At 50.0% G+C, this 24,118-nt stretch overlaps 1 protein-coding gene across 1 annotated transcript in view; it reads left to right on the top strand.

Annotated features, from left to right (window-relative positions):
• gmpr (guanosine monophosphate reductase) overlaps positions 1–24,118 on the top strand; it is a 177,831-nt gene that overhangs the window by 37,692 nt on the left and 116,021 nt on the right. Inside the window, exons 3-4 of the mRNA XM_072509613.1 lie at positions 17,076–17,159; positions 17,825–17,998. Of these exons, the coding sequence (XP_072365714.1) occupies positions 17,076–17,159; positions 17,825–17,998 (258 nt within the window). The remainder of the gene's footprint in view (positions 1–17,075; positions 17,160–17,824; positions 17,999–24,118) is intronic.

The raw sequence follows: 24,118 nt of genomic DNA, 5'->3' as shown, positions 1-24,118 counted from the left end.
CTCATTGGGTTCCAGTTAGCCATAACATTTCAGCAGCCAGCTTTGGAAAGATCGCAGCTCTACAATCAAGTTAATGCTGACCCCATCCACACCAAAGTATTTCAGCTTCCTTTTCTGTTCCGGGATGCCCTTCCCCACGGACATTAACTTAATGCAGTCCAGGATCCCTTATTTGTGGAAAACCATCATCCAGGTAGTTGGTAAATACAAAATCTTTTCCTTGCTACTCCTGTCAATTCTGTCATACATCAGAATGCTTGTATAGAGTACAGATTGCACCTGAATTTTGCAGCCCTGACTAATCTCTTCAGCCGTTCCAAGATTCACACTCATTTCTCAAAATGTGCAACAAAGTAGGTAAATGGGAGCTCATGCCTTGCCAGATGGTAAACTATGTCAAACAGATTAACCATCTTGCCATACATTTGTGCAGCCATTTTCACAACCCCTTGGACTATTGGTTCCTTTTGAATGGTTTGATTTATCATTGCATAATAAGCTGCCTTTGGCTTAGGCTCTGGTTGTGTCATAATGCTGAAAATGTCTTTGTTAGTTATACCCCAGATGTAAGGGTCGGAGTTGACTGCTCCCTGAACATTCTTCGATTTGATGTATGTCGGTGCACCATGTCACTCCTTGCAATGTATTTACACACACTCATGACTAGTTCATTGGACTTCCGGGTGCGGCGATGACCAGCTAAGTCGCAATTTTCGGCAGCTCCCGGTGGAACGGACTTTTGGGCTCTTAATAGGAGCCCCAACGGCAATTTTAACGGCTAAAAACACTGTGCAGTAAACCAGAAGGGAATCCCCCCTGGACACGGATGGAAAAAGGAGAGGAAAGTGGCCGGATTGCGGTGGATCCTCAAGAGCAGCGGCCAGGAAGGCAGGCACAAAGCAAGATGGCGTCGGAAGGTGGCAGTTTAATATGGGGCCCTGACCAACAAGAGTTCCTGCGGCGCTGCGTGGAAGAACTTAAAAAGGAGATGACGAAGGAGCTGTTGGCCCCGATATTACAGGCGATTGAAGGGCTAAAGGAGGAGCAAAAGATCCAGGAGCAGGAGCTTCGGGTCGTGAAGGCAAAGGCTGCTGAGAATGAGGACGAAATACAGGGCCTGGTAGTGAAGACAGAGATGCACGAGGCACAACACAAAAGGTGTGTGGAAAGGCTGGAGGTGCTGGAGAATAATGCGAGGAGGAAGAATTTAAGGATTCTTGGTCTTCCTGAAGGTGCAGAAGGGGCGGACGTCGGGGCATATGTGAGCACGATGCTTCACTCGTTAATGGGATCGGAGGCCCCGACGGGCCCGTTGGATGTGAAGGGAGCTTATCGAGTTATGGCGCGAAGACCGAGGGCTGGAGAAATTCCTCGAGCCATAGTGGTGAGATTTCTCCGCTATAAGGACAGAGAAATGGTCCTCAGATGGGCTAAGAAAACCCGGAGCAGTAGGTGGGAGAACGCGGTGATCCGCGTATATCAAGATTGGAGTGCGGAGGTGGCGAGAAGGAGGGCAAGCTTTAATTGGGCCAAGGCGGTGCTGCACAAAAGGAAGGTTAAATTTGGAATGCTGCAGCCGGCAAGACTGTGGGTCACACATCAAGGGAAACACCACTACTTTGAAACGGCAGAAGAGGCGTGGACATTTATTGTCGAGGAGACACTGGAATAAGCGGGCTAGAAAAAGAACGTTTGGGACAAAGTGGTGGGGTGATTACGTGGGCTGAATGGGGGGGGGGGGGAAATGGGGGAAGAGATGATTTCCCAAGTTGTTAATCCTGCGACCCTGTAACTTTTCTCTCTTCCCCATGTCGTGGGGGAGGGGGGGGAGGGAGGATGAGGAGCTGGGGGCGCCGGCCATTGGGGGCGGGGCCAAATGGGAAGTGCGGGCTTTGTTCCCGCGCTATGGTAATCATGGCGGGAACAGGGAAGCAGGAAGGAGGGGGCCTCGCACAGTGGGGGCCGAGGTCACGGGGGGAAGCCGAGGTCGGCCAGAGTTTGCTGACTTCTGGGAGCAACATGGGGGGTGCAATTACGCTAGAAAGGGATCTAGCGGGGGGGGGGGGTTAACTGGGTTGCTGCTGCTGGGGAGAAGGGGGAGCTGGTATAGGGTGGGGTGGTCGGGGCGGGAGGGCGCCGTTGGGGGGAGATACGGCTACGTGGGAACCGGGTGAGGAGCTGGATTGAAAAAGGAGATGGCTAGTCGACAAGGGGGGGGGGGTAAAGAGCCCCCTAACCCGGCTGATCACGTGGAATGTGAGAGGGCTGAACGGGCCGATTAAGAGGGCACGGGTACTCGCACACCTAAAAAAACTTAAGGCAGATGTGGTTATGTTGCAGGAGACGCATCTGAAACTGATAGACTAGGTCAGACTTCGCAAAGGATGGGTGGGGCAGGTGTTTCATTTGGGGCTAGACGCAAAAAACAGGGGGGTGGCTATATTAGTGGGGAAGCGGGTAATGTTTGAGGCAAAGACCATAGTGGTGGATAGTGGGGACAGATACGTGATGGTGAGTGGCAGATTGCAAGGGGAGGCGGTGGTTTTAGTGAACATATATGCCCCGAACTGGGATGATGCCAATTTTATGAGGCGTATGTTGGGACGTATCCCGGACCTAGAGGCGGGAAAGTTGGTAATGGGGGGAGATTTTAATACGGTGCTGGACCCAGGGCTGGACAGATCGAGGTCCAGGGCCGGAAGGAGGCCGGCTGCAGCTAGGGTGCTTAAGGACTTTATGAAGCAGATGGGATGAGTAGACCCCTGGAGATTTAGTAGACCTAGGAGTAAGGAGTTTTCGTTTTTCTCCTATGTCCACAAAGTCTATTCACGGATAGACTTTTTTGTTTTGGGAAGGGCACTGATCCCGAAGGTGACGGGGACGGAGTACACGGCTATAGCTATTTCGGACCATGCTCCACATTGGGTGGACCTGGAGATAGGGGAGGAAAAAGAACCGCACCCACCCTGGAGAATGGACATGGGATTATTGGCAGATGAGGGAGTGTGTTTAAGGGTCAGGGGGTGTATTGAAAGGTACTTGGAACTCAGTGACAATGGGGAGGTTCAGGTGGGAGTGGTCTGGGAGGCATTGAAGGCTGTGGTTAGAGGGGAGCTGATATCTATCAGGGCACATAAAGGAAAGCAGGGAAAGGGAGCGGTTGTTGAAAGAACTTTTGAGGGTGGACAGACAATATGCGGAGGCACCGGAGGAGGGACTGTACAGGGAAAGGCAAAGGCTACATGTAGAATTTGACTTGTTGACTACGGGTAATGCAGAGGCACAATGGAGGAAGGCACAGGGTGTACAGTACGAATATGGGGAGAAGGTGAGCAGGTTGCTGGCCCACCAACTGAGGAAAAGGGGAGCAGCAAGGGAGATAGGGGGGTGAGAGATGAGGAGGGAGAGATGGAGCGGGGAGCGGAGAGAGTGAATGGAGTGTTCAAGGCATTTTATGAAAGATTATATGAAGCTCAGCTCCCGGAAGGGAAGGAGAGAATGATGTGCTTTCTGGATCAGCTGGAATTTCCTAAGGTGGAGGAGCAGGAGAGGGCGGGACTGGGAGCACAGATTGAGACGGAGGAAGTAGTGAAAGGGATTGGAAGCATGCAGGCGGGGAAGGCCCCGGGACCAGACGGATTCCCAGTGGAATTCTATTGGAAATATATGGACTTGCTGGCCCCGCTACTGATGAGAACCTTTAATGAGGCTAGGGAAAGGGGGCAGCTGCCCCCGACTATGTCAGAGGCAACGATATCGCTCCTCCTAAAGAAGGAAAAAGACCCGCTGCAATGCGGGTCCTATAGGCCCATTTCCCTCCTGACTGTGGATGCTAAGATTCTGGCCAAGGTAATGGCAACGAGGATAGAGGACTGTGTCCCGGGGGTGGTTCATGAGGACCAAACTGGGTTTGTGAAGGGGAGACAGCTGAACACAAATAGAAGGAGGCTGCTGGGGGTAATGATGATGCCCCCACCAGAGGGGGAAGCGGAGATAGTGGTGGCGATGGATGCCGAGAAAGCATTTGATAGAGTGGAGTGGGATTATTTGTGGGAGGTGCTGAGGAGATTTGGCTTTGGAGATGGGTATATCAGATGGGTACAGTTACTGTATAGGGCCCCGATGGCGAGCGTGGTCACGAATGGACGGGGGTCTGATTATTTTCGGCTCCATAGAGGGACGAGACAGGGATGTCCTCTGTCCCCGTTATTGTTTGCACTGGCGATTGAGCCCCTGGCCATAGCATTGAGGGGTTCCAGGAAGTGGAGGGGAGTACTCAGGGGAGGAGAAGAACACCGGGTATCTCTGTATGCGGATGATTTATTGGTGTATGTGGCGGACCCGGCGGAGGGGATGCCAGAGATAATGCGGATACTTGGGGAGTTTGGGGATTTTTCAGGGTTGAACATGGGGAAAAGTGAGTTGTTCGTGGTGCATCCAGGGGAGCAGAGCAGGGAAATAGAGGATTTACCGTTGAGGAAGGTAACAAGGGACTTCCGGTACTTGGGGATCCAGATAGCCAAGAATTGGGGTACATTACACAGGCTTAATTTAACGTGGTTGGTGGAACAGATGGAGGAGGACTTTAAGAGATGGGACATGGTGTCCCTGTCACTGGCAGGTAGGGTGCAGGCGTTTAAAATGGTGGTCCTCCCGAGATTCCTGTTTGTGTTTCAGTGCCTCCCGGTGGTGGTCACTGTGGTAGTATGTATTAGGGGTCATGTGGGACTGGAAGCCCTAATGTCATTGGCTGACAGATCCCGGGTCCTGGTTGGCCGTTGACCTCTAGCTCCGCCCTGAAGGCGGAGTATAAGAAGCCGGACTCCTCCCCCGCAGGCCAGTCTGCTATCGAGCTGCGGGGGAACAGACACGCTTAATAAAGCCTCATCGACTTCACTCTATTCGTCTCTCGGAGTCTTTGTGCGCCACAATTTATTAAGCGTGCCTAAAAAGGACTATGGAGCTCAGGATCATCCCGGAATGCCTGAGGATCAGCCCCCACGCAGTGAAAGCGGCAGCAGCCTTCAAGCACTGGCAGACTTGTTTCGAGGCCTACCTCAGAATGGCCACCGGCCGGGTCACAGAAGACCAAAAACTACAGGTCCTGCACTCGAGGTTAAGCACGGAGATTTTCTCCCTCATCGAAGACGCGGAGGATTTCCAGACGGCGTTCGCAGCACTGAAAAGTCTCTATGTCCGCCCAGTTAACCAAATCTACGCTTGCTACCAGCTCGCGACGAGACGGCAAAGTCCCGGAGAATCGATTGACGAATTCTACGCCGCGCTGCTGATTTTGGGACGAGTCTGCAGCTGCCCTTCGGTGAACGCAAATGAACACACGGACATGTTAATGCGCGATGCTTTTGTGGCAGGTATGAACTCCTCCCAAATCCGCCAAAGACTTCTAGAAAAAGAGTCGCTAGGACTCTGAGGCACGGGCCCTAGCAGCCTCCCTGGACGTGGCCGCGCGGAATACCCGCGCCTACGGCCCCGACCGCGCGGCAGCCCATTGGGCTCCGTACGTACCCGTCGCGATAAACCCACCCCCCCCCCCCCCGGACACCCCACAGGCTTGCGCGGTCCAAACGCCAAGTCGCACCGGGGGCACCCGCTGCTATTTCTGCGGCCAGGCGAAACACCCCCGGCAGCGCTGCCCGGCCCGCGCAGCAATCTGCAAGAGCTGCGGGAAAAAGGGCCATTTCGTGGTTGTGTGCCGGTCCCGCGAGGTCGCCGCTGTCCCGGGATAACAGGGAGCTCTGCACGCCGCTTACGCTCCCCAACCCCCCCCCCCCCCCCCCCCAGCGCCCCATGTATGACCCGCAGGCGCAGCCACTCTTGGTCCCGACCACCGCGGTCCCGGGAGAACAGGGAGCCCTGCACGCCGCTTACGCTCCCCAACCCCCGTCCCCCCTCCCCCCGTCCCCACGTATGACCCGCCGGCGCTACCAATTTGGGTCCCGACCACCGCTGTCCCCAGAGATGAGGGAGCCCCGCGCGGTCCTAACGCTCCCCAACCCCCCCAGCGCCCCATGTGCGACCAGCAGATGCCGCCATTTTGGGTCCCGGCCACCACGAGTGGAGGAAGGGCGCCGCCATCTTGGACCACCCCAGACCTGTACGACGCATGGGGCAGCCATTTTGTTCATCCCCGACGCCATCTTGGACGGCAACAACGGACCCCAGTGTCGACGGCTCCCCGGGGTTCGAGGAAGACGCTCCACTACTACAACCACGTCTCGCTTCAATAACGCTCGATCAAGCTCGGCCCCGGACACTCCAGACGACGACGACAACAGTGCTAATAAACGGGCACGAGACACCATGCCTAGTCGACTCCGGGAGCACGGAGAGCTTTATCCACCCCGACACGGTAAGACGCTGTTCCTTGACCACCTATCCCAGCGCACAAAAGATTTCCCTAGCTGCAGGATCCCACTCCGTACAGATCAAAGGTTTCTGCATAGTTACCCTAACGGTGCAGGGGAGGGAGTTCAAAAACTACAAACTACACGTCCTTCCCCAACTCTGCGCCCCCACATTACTGGGATTAGATTTCCAGTGTAATCTACAGAGCCTTGCGTTCAAATTCGGCGGCCCAATACCCCCACTCACTATCTGTGGCCTCGCAACCCTCAAGGTGCAACCCCCGTCCTTGTTTGTGAACCTCACCCCGGATTGCAAACCCGTCGCCACTAGGAGCAGACGGTACAGCGCCCAGGACCGGACCTTCATTCGGTCCGAAGTCCAGCGGCTACTAAAGGAAGGCATAATCCAGGCCAGCAATAGTCCCTGGAGAGCACAGGTGGTAGTAGTGAAGACAGGGGACAAACAAAGGATGGCCATAGACTATAGCCAGACCATCAACAGGTACACACAACTAGACGCGTACCCTCTCCCCTGCATATCCGACATGGTCAATCGGATTGCCCAATATAAAGTCTTCTCCACCGTGGACCTCAGGTCCGCCTACCATCAGCTCCCCATCCGCCCAAGTGACTGCATGTACACAGCCTTCGAGGCAGACGGGCGCTTATACCATTTCCTAAGGGTCCCATTTGGCGTCACAAACGGGGTCTCGGTCTTCCAACGGGAGATGGACCGAATGGTTGACCAACATGGGTTGCGGGCCACGTTCCCGTATCTCGACAATGTAACCACCTGCGGCCACGACCAGCAGGACCACGACGCCAACCTCCAAAAATTCCTCCAGACCACCAAAGCCTTGAACCTCACGTACAACGAGGACAAGTGCGTTTTTAGCACCAACCGGCTAGCCATCCTGGGCTACGTAGTGCGCAATGGGATAATAGGCCCCGACCCCGAACGTATGCGCGCCCTCATGGAATTTCCCCTCCCGCACTGCTCAAAAGCCCTGAAACGCTGCCTGGGTTTTTTTTCATACTACGCCCAGTGGGTCCCCCAGTATGCAGACCAGGCCCGCCCCCTAATACAGACCACGACCTTCCGTCTGTCGACAGAGGCTTGCCAGGCCTTCAGCCGCATCAAAGCGGATATCGCAAAGGCCACGATGCCCGCCATCGACGAGTCCCTCCCCTTCCAGGTCGAGAGCGACGCCTCCGACGTAGCTCTAGCGGCCACCCTTAACCAAGCGGGCAGACCCGTGGCCTTTTTCTCCCGAACCCTCCACGCTTCAGAAATCCGCCACTCCTCAGTGGAAAAGGAAGCCCAAGCCATAGTGGAAGCTGTGCGACATTGGAGGCATTACCTGGCCGGCAGGAGATTCACTCTCCTCACCGACCAACGGTCGGTAGCCTTCATGTTCGATAATGCACTGTGGGGCAAAATCAAAAACGACAAGATCTTAAGGTGGAGGATCGAATTCTCCACCTTCAACTACGAGATCTTGTATCGTCCCGGAAAGCTGAACGAGCCGTCCGATGCCCTATCCCGCGGCACATGTGCCAATGCACAAATTTACCGCCTCCAAACCCTCCACGAGGACCTCTGCCACCCGGGGGTCACTCGGTTTTTCCACTTTATCAAGCCCCGCAACCTCCCATACTCTTTAGAGGAGGTCCGTACAGTCACAAGGGACTGCCACATCTGCGCAGAATGCAAACCGCATTTTTTCAGGCCGGATGGTGCGCACCTGATTAAGGCTTCCCGCCCCTTTGAACGCCTTAGTCTGGATTTCAAAGGGCCCCTCCCCTCCACCGACCGCAACACGTACTTCCTTAATGTGGTGGACGAGTACTCCCGCTTCCCATTCGCCATCCCCTGCTCTGACATGACCGCGGCCACAGTCATTAAAGCCCTGAACACCATCTTCACACTGTTCGGTTGCCCCGCATACGTCCACAGCGACAAGGGGTCCTCTTTCATGAGTGACGAGCTGCGCCAGTTCCTGCTCAGCAAGGGCATAGCCTCAAGCAGGACGACCAGCTACAACCCCCGGGGGAACGGGCAAGTAGAGAGGGAGAACGGCACGGTCTGGAAGACCGTCCTACTGGCCCTACGGTCCAGGGACCTCCCAGTTTCACGGTGGCAGGAGGTCCTCCCGGACGCTCTCCACTCCATCCGGTCGCTATTGTGTACGAGCACTAATCAAACGCCTCATGAGCGTCTCCTTGTCTTCCCTAGGAAGTCCTCCTCTGGAACGTCGCTGCCGACCTCGCTTACGTGGGGTACCCCGACGGCCGACAGGACACGGTATCCCTGCGGGATCTGGCGCCCGCCGGCAACACACACACCCCCCCCGACACCATTCACCCAACCCCCCCCCCCCCCTTCCTGCCACCGCCGCACCCCGCGACCGCCCCCTTCCCAGGAGGATCGGTTCCCCTCCCCTCAGGCCCGACCAAGAATAAAGCCCAAGCTGAAACCGTAAGGCTCCCAGAGACGACAACACCGGAACAAGCACCACCACCACCACCGGGGCCGAGGCGATCGACACAGACGACCAGACCGCCCGACCGACTCGTGGCGTCGATCTAAATCAATATATGGACTTTTCACAAGAACATTTTGCTTTTCTCCCGATACCTTCTGTAAATAGTTGAAACAGGACAAAATTGTACATACTGTATTACCATATGAATGTTTTTCCTCCCAGGACAGCCCTGTAAACCCTTACCACCATGCGAAGCATCACCCCGCCGGGTTCAATTTTGACAAGGGGTGAATGTGGTAGTATGTATTAGGGGTCATGTGGGACTGGAAGCCCTAATGTCATTGGCTGACAGATCCCGGGTCCTGGTTGGCCGTTGACCTCTAGCTCCACCCTGAAGGCGGAGTATAAGAAGCCGGAGTCCTCCCCCGCAGGCCAGTCTACAATCGAGCTGCGGGGGAACAGACACGCTTAATAAAGCCTCATCGACTTCACTCTATTCGTCTCTCGGAGTCTTTGTGCGCCACAGTCACGAAGGCTTTTTTCAAGAGAATCGAGAAGAGTATTATGAGTTTTGTGTGGGCCGGGAAGACCCCGAGAGTGAGGAGGGGATTTTTGCAGCATAGTAGGGACAGGGGAAATGTATCAATGGTATGTAAGTGGATGGGAGAAGGGGAGGGAGCGTCGTGGAAGAGATTGGAGAGGGCGTCCTGCAGGGGGACTAGTCTACAAGCAAGGGTGACGGCGCCGTTGCCGTTCTCACCGAGGAAATACACCACAAGCCCGGTGGTGGTGGCTACATTGAAAATTTGGGGGCAGTGGAGACGGCATAGGGGAAAGACTGGAGCCTCGGTGCGGTCCCCGATAAGAAATAACCATAGGTTTGTTCCGGGGAGAATGGATGGGGGATTTGGAGCATGGCAAAGAGCTGGGTAGTACAATTGAGAGATCTGTTCGTAGATGGGACGTTTGCGAGTCTGGGTGTGCTGACGGAAAAATATGGGTTGCCCCAAGGGAATGCATTTCGGTATATGCAACTGAGGGCTTTCGCGAGGCAACAGGTGAGGGAATTCCCGCAGCTCCCGACGCAGGAGGTGCAGGATAGAGTGATCACAGAGACATGGGTGGGGGATGGTAAGGTTTCGGACATGTATAGGGAAATGAGGGACGAGGGGGAGATCATGGTAGATGAGCTGAAAGGGAAATGGGAAGAAGAGCTGGGGGAGGAGATTGAGGAGGGGCTGTGGGCTGACGCCCTACGTAGGGTAAACTCATTGTCCTCGTGTGCCAGGCTAAGCCTGATACAATTCAAAGTTCTACACAGGGCGCATATGACTGGAGCACGGCTCAGTATATTTTTTGGGGTAGAGAATAGGTGTGGGAGATGCTCAAGAAGCCCAGCGAATCACACCCACATGTTCTGGTCATGTCCGGCACTACAGGGGTTCTGGGTGGGGGTGGCAAAGGTGCTTTCGAAGGTGGTGGGGGTCCGGGTCGAACCAAGCTGGGGGTTGGCTATATTCGGGGTTGCAGAAGAGCCAGGAGTGCAGGAGGCGAGAGAGGCTGATGTTTTGGCCTTTGCGTCCCTAGTAGCCCGGCGCAGGATATTGTTAATGTGGAAGGAAGCCAAACCCCCGGGTGTGGAGACCTGGATAAACGACATGGCAGGGTTTATAAAGTTAGAACGGATCAAGTTCGTATTAAGAGGTTCGGCTCAAGGGTTCACCAGGCGGTGGCAACCGTTTGTCGACTACCTCACAGAAAGATAGAGGGAAAGGAAAAGAAGAAGACAACAGCAGCAACCCAGGGGGGAGGGGGGGGCGGGGTGAGGAACCGGACGGACTCTCAGGGATGTCATTGTATATGTATAGACACTTGTTATAGGTAATGTATATTGGATTGTTGGATTGTATCTTTGGAGAGTAACTATTTTTGACAAGGCAGTTGCCACTTAGTTTTGTTTTTGTTTATATATTATTTATTTGTTTAAAACTGGCCACTGTTATTTATATTGCTATGTTGTTGTTCAAAAGAAAAACTATGTACTGTTATGTTTGGCCACAAAATTTTGAATAATATATATATTTTTTTTAAAATGACTGGTTCATTGCATCCAATCCAGTCCAGCTTCCAGACATTTACAGTTCTTTCTTTATAAACAGGCTTCTTCTTCTTACCAGAGATATTCAATGTAACACTTGAAGACACTTTGAATTTTCCATCGGGTTGGTGGGCTGTGTGTATCTTGGTTGAATCAGAAAGTGCTCCATACCAATTCCTGTGTACTGTAATTTAAAGCTAACATTACTTTTCCCATTGTTTACCATCATGACTGCAGTGGACCGATGCATTTGTATAAAATCGTCAAGTGACTTCAGCTTTTCATGGAGTTGATGTAACACTGGATAAGTCCATACTAACAACAGAACCTTACCACGCTGCATTGTTTACATAATGTTTCAGTAAGGAGGCAGCAAGGTGTCACCATCCATGAGCCAGGTTTCTTGCCGTGTCATCAGAAAAGCCTTTGTTCATCAATTAAATAAAATCCCCAATTTGCAATAATCGAAAATCTGACTCATCTACAATTTTCGCAATGAAATAGAAATCTGGGGCGCTTGGGGGGTCGGAGAATCGCCGGGGGCTGGCGTGAATAGCGCCCCCGCCGTGTCCCGAATTCTCCGCCTCCAGAGATTCGGCGGAGGCGGGAATCGCGCCTTGGCGGGGGCGGGAATCGTGCCACGCCGGTCGGCGGGCCCACCCCCGCCGATTCTCCGGCCCGCGGTGGTCCGAAGTCCCGCCGCTGTCAACCCTCTCCTGCCAGCGTGGATTGAACCACCTTTTGAACGACGGGACAAGGCGGCGCGGGCAGGCTCCGGGGTCCTGGGGGGGGGGGGCCAGGGCGATCTGGCCCCGGGGGGTGCCCCCACGGTGGCCTGGCCCGCGATCGGTGCCCACCGATCCGTGGGTGGGCCTGTGCCGTGGGGGCACTCTTTTTCTTCCGCCTTCGCCATGGTCTTCACTGTGGCGGAGGTGGAAGAGACCCCCTCTCCTGTGCATGCGCGGGGATGACGTCAGTAGCCGCTGATGCTCCCGTGCATGCGTCGCCCTGCGAAGACCTTTTGGCGCCGGCTGGCGTGGCGCCAAATGCCTTTCCCGCCAGCCGGCGGAGAGGAAACAACTCCGGCGCGGGCCTAGCCCCTCAAGGTGAGGGCTTGGCCCCTAAAGGTGCGTCATTCCGCACCTTTGGGACGGCCGACGCCGGAGTGGTTCCCGCCACTCCACTACGCCGGAACCCCCCGCCGGGTCGGGGAGAACCCCGCCCCAGATTGGCATAAGTAGTTTAGATGAGTTAGCAAAGGCCTTTTACTAAAACATCAAATTAATCTTCATGGTTCTCTTTCTATCATTTCTCTTTGCCTCCTCAGTCCAACTGTGAAATTAAAACATGACACATGACTCTTTCAGGGGCTTTTGCCCCTCTTCTCGGTACGTGGGGGTCATTTGAACCTGCTCCTGATGCCTTTTCAGGGTTTCTGGCAGCTTGATTCCTTCTCTTTCTTTTTCTCTTGGGCCTCGTGCTGTAGGATGTCAAGTTTGACTGGAACTGGTGGTCCCGGTCCTGGAGAACACAATGTTTAAGTAAAACAGGCCGTCATCTATTCTAGGATAATTGCTGCAGTTCTTCCAATGACAGGTTACCTCGCTCCCGACTTCTCTGCCACTCCGATCATAACTTCTGTTTCCAGAGAAGCAGCATGAGTGGGAGGGAGGGAGAGATATATCATTGGATGAGTTGGAGCAGCAACATCAGAGACAAAATCAGTAAGTGAAGCAACATCTCCTCACAGATTCTACATCGAAGGCTCGCTCCTGCTGCTCCTCTATTTAAACTGAATGTCGTTTTTCTGCTCTCTGTGCCTGCTGTGCCTTCAATTTGTGCTGGAGGTGCCATATTTCATGGACGTTCAGGACATGGGGGCCAAATTCAAGAAATGTAGTCCCTATATTTACCTTTTCAAGTGTTACCAGAAGTGTTTCGGGGATGGATTTGCTCACTGTCCCTGTTTAGTTTGAACTCTGAAACATATAAAATTATTGACAGACTTAACAGTGCAGAAGCTGGGAGGTTTTTCACCTGGCTGTGGAGTATAGAAGTAGAGTAAGAAGTCTTACAACACCAGGTTAAAGTCCAACAGCTTTGTTTTGAATCACTAGCTTTCGGAGCGCAGCTCCTTCACCTGAGGAAGGAGCTGCGCTCCGAAAGCTAGTGATTCAAAACAAACCTGTTGGACTTTAACCTGGTGTTGTAAGACCTCTTACTGTGCCCACCCCAGTCCAATGCCAGCATCTCCAGTCACCGTCTCAGAAATAAGGAATTGAGGATAAATATCTTCACTCCAAGATTGTGACTCTTTGGAATGCTCTACCACAGGGGATTAGTGGGTGCTCAGTTGTTGAGTATATTCAAGATTGAGATTGATAGAGTTTTGGGTGCTAAGGGAATCAATTAATACAGGAAAAATGTAAGAAGTTGATGTTGAGGTAGAAAATCAATCCTGATCTAATCGAACAGTGAAGCCCGCTCAAAGGGCCTATGGAATACTGCTGCTTCTATTCCTTCAAATTTTTGTTTAATGACGTGCAGTCAATGCTGTGGAAAGTCTTTCTTCAAGTAGTCAGGCATTGCAAAATATAGGCAATATCTTAAAGCAATTGGAAGAAATGCATGCTTGGGTCAAAAACTAGAAGTAGATTTAAAATCATTTGAAAAGATCTAGACTGAAGGGGAGCAGAGATGTTGGGATCCGAACGTTCTGTCTCAAAAGGTAGTGGAAGTTGATTCCACAATTCAGTTTAAAAGGAAATTGGACAGGTACTTCAGGATAAGAAACTTACAGGGTTGCAGGCAAAAAGCAGGAATGTAAGAGCATGTCTTCTCCTTTTACGAGCCAGCATAGGCACGATGGGCCGAATTACCACTTCCTGTGATGTGAGTTTCTGTGATTCAAATATTGAGGTGTTATTTGACAATACAAAGGCACCAAGGGACCCTAGTAAAGCTAAGCCTGGGGGAGCAAGGAAAACTCTTCATCGGCTGAATCCGTACTTGGCATATAGGAATTTGCTGGTAGTTGTCAGAGGTCAATAATCACAACCGCGTCACATCCAGGTAAATGTTCCTCTCTGGAACATCCTCATTCTAGCCAACATGACGTTTGAATTGTCATAAGGGCAGGGTATGTGTTGATGATTCCACAATGTAAAGCTCCATTCACAACAACACTAATAATGAAATAACTCCCACCTGGTTGCTACAGGACTTGGACAATATCTAGGTTTCAGCTGTAAAATTGCAGATTACACTCATAACCATACAAATGCCAGCTAATTTACAAGGATCATACCAGAAATGTGTGGGTATGCACCTCAGGAAAAGATTGATAGACTGGGCCTGTTTTCTCTTGAAAAAGGAAAGCTGAGGGGTGACCTAACAGAGATCTTCAACATTTATGAATGGTTTTGATAGAGTCAATTCAGAAAGGTTGTTTCCTTTTGTAGGGAGGAGCAGAACTAGACGTCATCAACATAAGATAGTTATCAAGAGATTTAGTGAATTTGGAATAAACGTCTTCACCCAAAGAATGATGAGAATGTGGAACTTGCTACCAAGGAGAGTGGTTGAAGTGAATAATATAGATGCACTTGAGGAGATGATAGACAATTATTATTTCAAGGAGAAAGGAATAGAGTGTACTAATAGTTTAGATGGGGAAAGATAGAAAGAGGCTTGAGTTTAAGCATAAATACTAGCATGGACTGGTTGGGCCAAATTATTTTTTCTGTGCTGCATAGCTTGTGTAATCCTATGAAATTCATCTCCCCAATGACCTTCAATCATACTATCATTGTTGAGTCCTCCACCATCAGCATTATGAAATTATCATTTTAACAAGAAACTGCCTATTTGTTCCTCACCCACACCATCAGTTGATCAGGAAATAGATGTAGTACCCACCGCCATATGGACACAAAGCCTGCCCTCACTAGAATACCAGGGACTTGGCTTATCATGACAATCAGTGCTGTATAGAGTCTGCTACACTACAGATCATTTCAACTGTTATCATTGCCAGAGCCCCAGCTCGCTTCAAACTTTAGGTGCTGAATATTGTGAATTAATATTGGAGAATGTATGAAAGCACAATGTTTCATAATTCATTGCATTATTTTAACCATGTTTAAATGTTTATGTTTATTACCCCCTGAAATCTTTCGCTTGCTTGCTTTATTTCTCTGACTACGAGGAATGAGCTGGTGTAACTGGCTTGAGCCTCCCATATCAAGAGGCTTAAGCCATTTTCAACTAATTGTGGATCAGGATCCAAACTGAGGTTTTACAGGCAAAAGGCTAGTGTGATGATGTAAGAAATTGTCATATTTCGTATATTTTTTGCCGTAATGTTAAAACCGGAGTTAAGATGTATATAAATAGTATGTCTGCTACAGTGGTGATTAAGGTGTCGTAAACGTGAGTTAATCATTGATTTGCACGTGTAGTGTTCTTGGATCTTGAAAACCATTTACTTGTTTACAGATAGCTAGCTAATGGAATATTGTTAAGGTTTGAATGACCCCCATGGGAGAGTAGATAATTTATGAGGGATATTGCGTTTGCTCCTAGCTAAACAAGTCAAGGAGCGTCTTGTAAGAAGAGACAAAAGAAAGCCTTATACTTTGCTGTAGTTAATGGTGTGATGAATGTAGGAATTTCTTATGTATTTATGTATCTGGTGCAGTAACAATTTTAAAAACCTGGGTTAGGGTGTGTATATATCTGCTGCAGCTATCTCGTGTAGTGATCGACATACTATGGCTGCAGAAGGTCATAAAAGTGAGATCATCGTTATTCAAAATGATGTTTATGTTTACAAGGTGGGGCTTAATGGGTTTTTAAAAGCGATTTCTGGGGAGAAGATAATTAGAGATGATGGGCGGGATTCTCCGTAGCCCGACGCCAAAATCGGGAATGCCAATCAGGTGGGGAATAGCTTCCGATGCCGGAATCAGGGCAAGTGCCAGTTTGACGCCGGGTCACGATGCTTGCCCCTTCCAAATCGTGCCACGCGCAGTCGGAATGCCGTTCGTACGTCATCAGCTGGCCCACCCATGATGCTCTGCATCCGCTGGGCCGACTTCTCGACGGCGCGGGCCATGTGTTGTCCCAGCGGTTGGGGGCCTGGCGTGCCAGCTGCAGAGAGAGAGAGAGGGCGTGCAGAGCGTGTCCAGCAGAGCGTCTCCACCCTTGGCCGAGATCCGTGTTGCTGGCTGGGGGCTTCTGCCAGGGTTGGGGGGGTGGGGGGAGTGGTTGGGGGTGGCCAGGAGGTGGGCTGTGGAGACTGGGTGGGTGGGTTCACAGTCCAGCACGGTCAGCGCCAATTTGTCCGGCGCGACTGGTGTGTGTGTGTAGGGGTATAGGTGTGTGCGAGTTAGTTTACTGGAGGTTGGGAGCTGAACAACGGTTTTTGCAGAAGGCTGTCTGAGATTCAGCGTTAAATTTAAAGTTTGTTTTAACATAGGAGCTACCTATTGATCAGTGTTATCATAGAATCCCTACAGTGCAGAAGGAGGTCATTTGGCCCATCGAGTAGGCACCGACCCTCTGAAAGAACACCCTACCTAGGCCCACCCCCCTGTAAACCCGTAACCCCATCTAACCTTTGAGCACTAAGGGACAATTTACTATGGCCAATTCGCCTAACTTGCACATCTTTTGGACAGTGGGAGGAAACCCACGCAGACATGGGGAGAAAATGCAAACTCCAAACAGTCACCCAAGCTGGAATTGAACTCGGGTCCCTGGCGCTGTGAGGCAGCAGTGCTAATCAGTGTGCCACCCCCGATTTATCACTCCTGTGGTGCAGTAAAAGTTCTTCACGGTTATACAAATGGAAAATAGCCGTTCGGGATCCTAACACATAGTATCAATTTATTAATTATTTGATTATGTGCCCCAACTTGGATGCTGAGTGTGGAAACCATGTGTGGGTTGAAAAAGCTATGTAAATATCATGACTATAATGGTAATTTGATGACCCTGGCATTGCCAATGTGTGTATATTGGAGATACTTTGTGTTTTCCCAGATGTGGGTACACCAGATGCAATGATTGCTTTTTATCTGTCTATAGTCCGCTTTCTGAGACTTGCTCTGGTTTCTTTTGCAGTTTGTGATGTTTACTGCCATCCATAAACATTATGCTCTGGAAGAGTGGAAGAAGTTTGCAGCATCTCATCCTGAATGTTTTGAGGTATTATTTGAGAATGTTGTGGTTTATTGTGGGATGAAATGGAGTCACCAGATTATCTGTACGGTGATAAAACACTGCCACAACTCTGCTCTGCTAATCATATTTACAGTAGTCAATGGTGTTTTGTATGTTTTGTTTACAATAGTCAATCTCCTGAGATGATTTACACTTGAATGGGCAAAAGAGGAAGCAAAATCTTTGCTCATTGGAGGATGGGTGGCATCAGAAGGTTATCTTTGTCCTTTGTGTGGACGGAATGGAAGGCCAGGTTTATCCTCATGAGCATTAAGGCCTAGCTTCCTGTCTGATCCCATCCCATCCAAGTATAATTGGACCAGGCACATCGTGACCATAAATTTAATGAATGTGGCTTTTGGCACAAATCATTCCTATCAGCTGGAATTGCATAATTAAAATTTGGGCCTAGACGTCAATGAGTCCTGAGAGGATTTCTGTCAAACAGTGTTGAGGTCTCTAACCTCCATACCTAAATTCCTGATGTCCATTTTCAGTGAACAGTGCTCCAGGTTGAGTGTGAGAATTTGTGAAGTTACTCGTCATGCCCCTTTAACCTTTTGAAATACAGCAAAGCTTTAAGAAGAATCCTGAATAATCATTCTCTAATTGTATTTCTTTCTGTTCCTTGATCTCCTTCGGTCTTTCAGCATATAGCTGTTAGCTCAGGCACTGGCCAGGCAGATTTGGACAAACTTTACACAATGTTGGAAACAATCCCAGCCATCAAATACATCTGTCTGGATGTTGCAAACGGCTACTCAGAATACTTTGTGGAATCTGTTAAAACTGTCCGGGCCAAGTTTCCGAAACGCACAATTATGGTGAGTATTATTATAAAACCGTTGGCGAAATATCTAAAGTGTTAAGTTATTGTGGCAGACAGCCATTGGGCAATCCAAGATGCTGTGCAAGAATATAGCACCAATCCCACCCCCACACATTGAATTTACAGTCCAACCAAGTCGGCGTGTGGAAAATTCTTTGTGGGCGACAGTGATTGCCAAAAGGAAGGAAGGTAAACTGTAAGGAAAGTTTGATGGAAACGTTCAACCTCTACATGCCATGTATGGAAATATCAAACTGAATAACATTGCATCATATATTTCCATCATGAGCAGCCAATGAGGATTAAAAACGATGTGGAGATGCCGGCGTTGGACTGGGGTGAGCACAGTACGAAGTCTTACAACACCAGGTTAAAGCCCAACATGTTTGTTTTGATGTCACTAGCTTTCGGAGCGCTGCTCCTTCCTCAGGTGAATGAAGAGGTACCTCTTCATTCACCTGAGGAAGGAGCAGCGCTCCGAAAGCTAGTGACATCGAAACAAACCAGTTGGGCTTTAACCTGGTGTTGTAAGATTAAAAACGAGACATCTAACATCAAAATCAACAGTGCAATGTGTGGCAATAGTAAGGGAAGCTAACCAGGTCTTGGTATGAATGGCCAGAGGTAGGGCGTAAGTTGTTGGAGATGTCAGCCATGGCCAAGTGGTAGCACACTTACCTCTAAGTCAGAAAACTGTGGGTTTAAGTTCCTCACAAAAATCAACATTGACATTCCACTGCAGCACTGAGAGAGACAATACTGCACTGTCAGAGTCTTCAAGTTGAGACTTGTTGCTCGTTTATCATAAGTAAGGGGCAGCCTTAGTTTATCATAGATTATCATAGAATTTACAGTGCAGAAGAAGGCCATTCGGCCCATCGAGCCTGCACCGGCTCTTGGAAAGAGCACCCTACCCAAGGTCAACACCTCCACCCTATCCCCATAACCCAGTAACCCCACCCAACATTAAGGGCAATTTTGGACACGAAGGGCAATTTAGCATGGCCAATCCACCTAACCTGCACATCTTTGGACTGTGGGAGGAAACCGGAGCACCCGGAGGAAACCCACGCACACACTGGGAGGATGTGCAGACTCCGCACAGTGACCCAAGCCAGAATCGAACCTGGGACCCTGGAGCTGTGAAGCAATTGTGCTATCCACAATGCTACCGTGCTGCCCCTTACTTATTCTTATTCTGTCACCTTTGCTCATGAGTCGCCAGGTATCTTTCTATACCACCACGTGGTTCAAGTCCAAGTAATGATTAATAATGCAACACACCGCTTAGTAAGAGTTAAATCAACGCTCATTTATTACATACAGCAATTATACTTATACAATAATCCTACTTCTAGATGACTACCTACCACTAAAAGGCCAATACTTAACTTTTGGAAATGGCCCACCAGGTCAGGGAAACAAATGGTCTTTCGAATTGGTTCTGAGCCTGCGGGATTCAAAAGCTGGTACAAGTCGATAGTCAGGAGTGCCTATCTGGTAGCGATCGCTGGAGTAAAACTTACGGTTTCTTGTAGAAGGGTCTCAAAGGTTGCGAGCAGGAAAAGAAGGGTCGAGTTGAACTTGGCCCCTATTCTTATAGTCCTCAGGGGCTTCCCGCCTCTCGGGGCGGACCTTGTACCTGGTTCCAAGTGATTGGACTTGGTCCCAATCACTTGGTTCGATATGCTCCAATACTGGAGCGATTCCTTGATCGAGGGGTGGTCGTTTACCTTTCTTTGTGTTAGCCCCTGCTGGCGCCGAAAGGTCTGGGTCGGCTTTGAGTTGCTAATTTGTAGCAATTGTTCCCGGGGATGGCTGCTTAGTATGCAGATGGCTGGGTTGTTGTGATGTTGATGGCTGCAGGTATCGGTCTGGACTGACTTCCCCTGAGCCGAATACACTGTTTTACCTGCAGCTGTCCGTTTGAGTCCTGTTGGCTGATTTTCCCATCAGCCTCTTCCGTTCGCCATTTTAGATCGGGATTTGACCATTCTAATCTGGAGTCAGCCATTTTACATGGCTACAGACTTTAAACTGAGGCCCTTATTGCTCTTATAGAGCTATATCTTGGCATTATTTTGAAAAAGTGCTGAAGAGTTATTCTCAGTTATTTATCCATCAATGAATGTCACACTTAATAAAAACTATCTGGTTGTCATCACATTGCTGTTTGTGGGAGCTTGCTGTGCATCTAATGGCTGCTCCATTTCCTACGTTACAACAGTGACTACACTTAAAAGTACTTTATTGGCTGAAAAGCATTTGTGACATCCTCAAGACTCTTTATAAATGGAACTTTTCATTTTCTTTTTGTTAATAGGTTTGCACAAGGTAATTGTTTGGGATTGTTCAGTATCATTCACTGCTCAGATACTGAAGTAGCCGATGTCCATGTGCAGCAAGACCTGGCCAACATTTAGGTTTGAGCTGAAAAGTGGGAAGTGACTTTTGTGCCACCCAGGATCAAGACAGAATCTAACCATTACCCATGATATTCAATGGCATCACTGAATTACCCACTAACATCCCGGGGTTACTATTGATCAGAAACTGAACTGGACCAGCCATATAAATACTGTGGCTACAAGAGCAGGTTGGGAATTCCGTAGCAAGTAACTACAAACGATCCAACACGGCTGGAGATGGTGTAACTCAATTTTATTAACTACTCAACTGTAACAACACAGTTGTACTTGGGTACTTGCATTACCAGCTAATCTGTGGGCCCTGTCCTATCACTATCTGGGTGAGGCACTCAGCACATGGTGGATGTCTGAGTGGCAGGCTCTGAGCTCGGTGCTTTGAGCTGGCTGCTGCTAGAATGAGCGTGAACTGTAGTGTCCCCTGTTTTTATAGTGCGTGTGCTCTCACTGGTGATTGGCTGCGATGTGTGTGTGCTGGTTGGTCCTACTGCATGTCTATCAGTGGTGTGTGTGATTGCACCATGATTTGCTGATCTAAATATCATGACATCCCCTCCATTTCGCAAAGAATATGTGTCTACATGATAAATAAAGAAGTGTAGTGAGTGCATCTAATCATGTGTGCGCAATATTTACAACAATATGTACATGTGGCTATACTATATACACAGGAAGGTGCCAGGTGCAGGAACTAACTATGTTACACCATAGAATGAAACAAATGTTATTAACAAACTATAACAAAATCTTAAACAGTATGGCAAAAAGTCTGAAACAGTATGTCAGAACAAGTCAGTGAGTCCAATATGAAAAGGTTCATAAATTAAGTCTCTCAGGTGGGTGACTAATTCGGGTTGACCGTCAAGGTGGCACACCACTCGTCGTCTGGATCAATGCTGTGCACTGACAGCGGCTGGTGCTTTTGACTCGGGGACAGCTTGTTCTTGTTGATGACAGCAACGCGGAAGGGCTCCCTGTCCTCCGTGTCACTGGTCTGTATGATATCGGGATCGGACTCGGTGAACGTGGGTTGAATTGCCCGAACGTTTCTGCGAGGCTGGTTAAATGGGTACGAGTTGGCAGATTGAGCTGCTCGACAGCAGGCAGCATAGTGGCCCAACCTGCCACAGCGTAGGCATTGTCGTGCTTTGGCAGGACATTGAAGCTTTAAATGGGCGGAGCCACAGTTGCCGCACGTCGTGATGTCAGTGCGTTCATTGCGCCACCGCGCATGCGTGGTGCGGTCTTGCGTAGTGCGCGCCTGCGCATCGCGTTCCTCTGCGTCAGCGTCCCCTCTTTTGGCGCGTACAAGCGCGGGAGGCCTCGGAAAGCGCGCAAAATGGCCGGTCTCCTCTAGGCCGCGGCCCGGGAGGTACTCGATCGTCTGGACCCGCTCCGCCTCGTGGGGCCCGTGCCATGCCGTTTCGGCCGCCTGGATAAGTGAGGACCGACTGGTGGCGTTCTCATGCAATATGCAGGTCTCGATAGCAGTCGCCAGGGTGAGTTGCTTGACCCGAAGGAGCTGCTGGCGCAGGGTGTCCGACATGACCCCAAAAACTATCTGGTCGCGTATCATGGAGTCAGAGGTGGTCCCATAGCCGCACGACTGTGTGAGGATGCGGGGAGTGTGTTAAATAAGACTGGAAAGGTTCATCCTTACCCTGCAGGCGCTGCTGGAACAGGTACCTTTCGAAGCTCTCGTTTACTTCAACGCTGAAGTGTTCATTGAACTTCAGGAGCGCCATCTTGTATTTGGTTTTGTCCTCGCCGTCCGTAAATGTAACGGAGTTAAAGATGTGGATGGCGTGTTGCCCCGCCGTGGAGAGAAGAAGGGCAATCTTCCTGGTGTCCGATGCATTCTCCCTGTCTGTGGCCTCGAGGAAGAGCTGGAAGCGCTGCTTGAACTGTTTCCAATTGACCCCGAGATTGCCAGCGATTCGGAGCGGCGGCGGCGGGTTGATGTTCTCCATGGTGCAGGACGGCGGATTGCTGAGACGTTGCAGGTAGGTCTCACAGGCGCTGGTTTGCGTCCACTTCTGGTATCATGTCGTGTTGGGTGTTCTGATGTACAAACGATCCAACACGGCTGGAGATGGTGTAACTCAATTTTATTAACTACTCAACTGTAACAACACACTGCTAACTTGGGTACTTGCATTACCAGCTAATCTGTGGACCCTGTCCTATCACTATCTGGGTGTGGCACTCAGCACATGGTGAATGTCTGAGTGGCAGGCTCTGAGCTCGGTGCTCTGAGCTGGCTGCTGCTAGAGTGAGCGGGAACTATAGTGTCCCCTGTTTTTATAGTGCGTGTGCTCTCACTGGTGATTGGCTGCGATGTGTGTGTGCTGGCTGGTCCTACTGCATATCTATCAGTGTGTGTGTGATTGCACCATGATATGCTGATCTAAATATCATGACAAGGAGTATGATGGAATATCCTCTAGTTATATGCATAAGTGCAGCTCCAAACAAAGACAAAACATCCCAATTGATTGTCACCCCATCTGCCACCTTAGACATTCACTCCCTCCTCTACCCGCACATAGTGGCAGCAGTGTGTACCATGTACAAGATGGACTGCAACAACTCACAAAGGCTCTTTCAAACCGGTGACCTCTACCACCTAGAAGGACAAGGCAGCAGCTTCATGAGAACACCATCATCTGTAAGTTCCCCTTCCAAAGTCACTGATTATCCTGACTTGGAAATGTATCGCTGTCCTGTTACCACGGCGGAGTCAATATCCTGGAAAACCTCCTCCTAACACCACATGGACTGCAGTGGTTCAAGAAGACGGCTCACCACCATCTTTGCAAGAACAATTAGGGATTTTACTGTACTACAGCAAAGACCTCCAGGCTGAAGACATGCAAACTGTAAGAAGAGATTGAGGGGTTGGGAATTTTGTTCTGCAGAGAAGTACCAGGCGAAATTTTATTTAGCAGGGAAGGTGATGGAGGTTGGAAAGCAGGATTTGAGCCAGGGGTGACAGGGGGTAGGGTGAGTCAGCAGTGTGTGGGAGTGGAGGGGTAGGGGTTTGCCCCTGCTGGGGTGTGTGGGTGGGGTTCTGTTGCAGGTTTTTCTCTCCGTGTGCTTACTTAGTAGTTAAACATCAAGGCACCAACAACACGCAAGGGATTGGTTAATTCAAAAATTCAATCACATGATACATTGTGTAAGTTCCCCTCTAGTGATGTATAGAGCTAACATAACCACACCCATTTAAATGTGTACCACAATATCTGTCATTTTTTTCAACCCCCCCCCCCATACAAATAAATCAACTTTCAACACATGAATGTGTTTATTTATGCAATTCAAAGTTACAAGTTAAGAAACTCATAAACTTAAGTTCAGGCTAATATGCCCTGACTTAGCCATTGTAATGATAGCTTGAGGTTGTTGACTTCTCATGTTTGAATTTTGCCTTGATCTTGTCCTGGATGCAGTGGAGTTACACGGTGGTTGAGGATTTTATATTTCCCTGATTTTTCAGTTATTTCTCTCAGTTGTACCATTGGGTGTGCTGCTCTTGGTTCCGGACATTTCCTTGTCACTTTAGCTGGTTGCCATGCACCTTCCGTGGTGGTTGCCATGCACCTTCAGTGGGATTCTGAATTCAAACCTGTTGACCTATCTTTACATTTGGCAACTCTTTGCCTGCATTCCTGTTGTGCACGTTTTTC

The sequence above is a fragment of the Scyliorhinus torazame genome, chromosome 6 (assembly GCF_047496885.1).
Source record: "Scyliorhinus torazame isolate Kashiwa2021f chromosome 6, sScyTor2.1, whole genome shotgun sequence".
Taxonomy (NCBI): domain Eukaryota; kingdom Metazoa; phylum Chordata; class Chondrichthyes; order Carcharhiniformes; family Scyliorhinidae; genus Scyliorhinus; species Scyliorhinus torazame.
The sequence above is the reverse complement of the archived record's forward strand: the minus strand, read 5'-3'. Positions and strand labels throughout refer to the sequence as shown.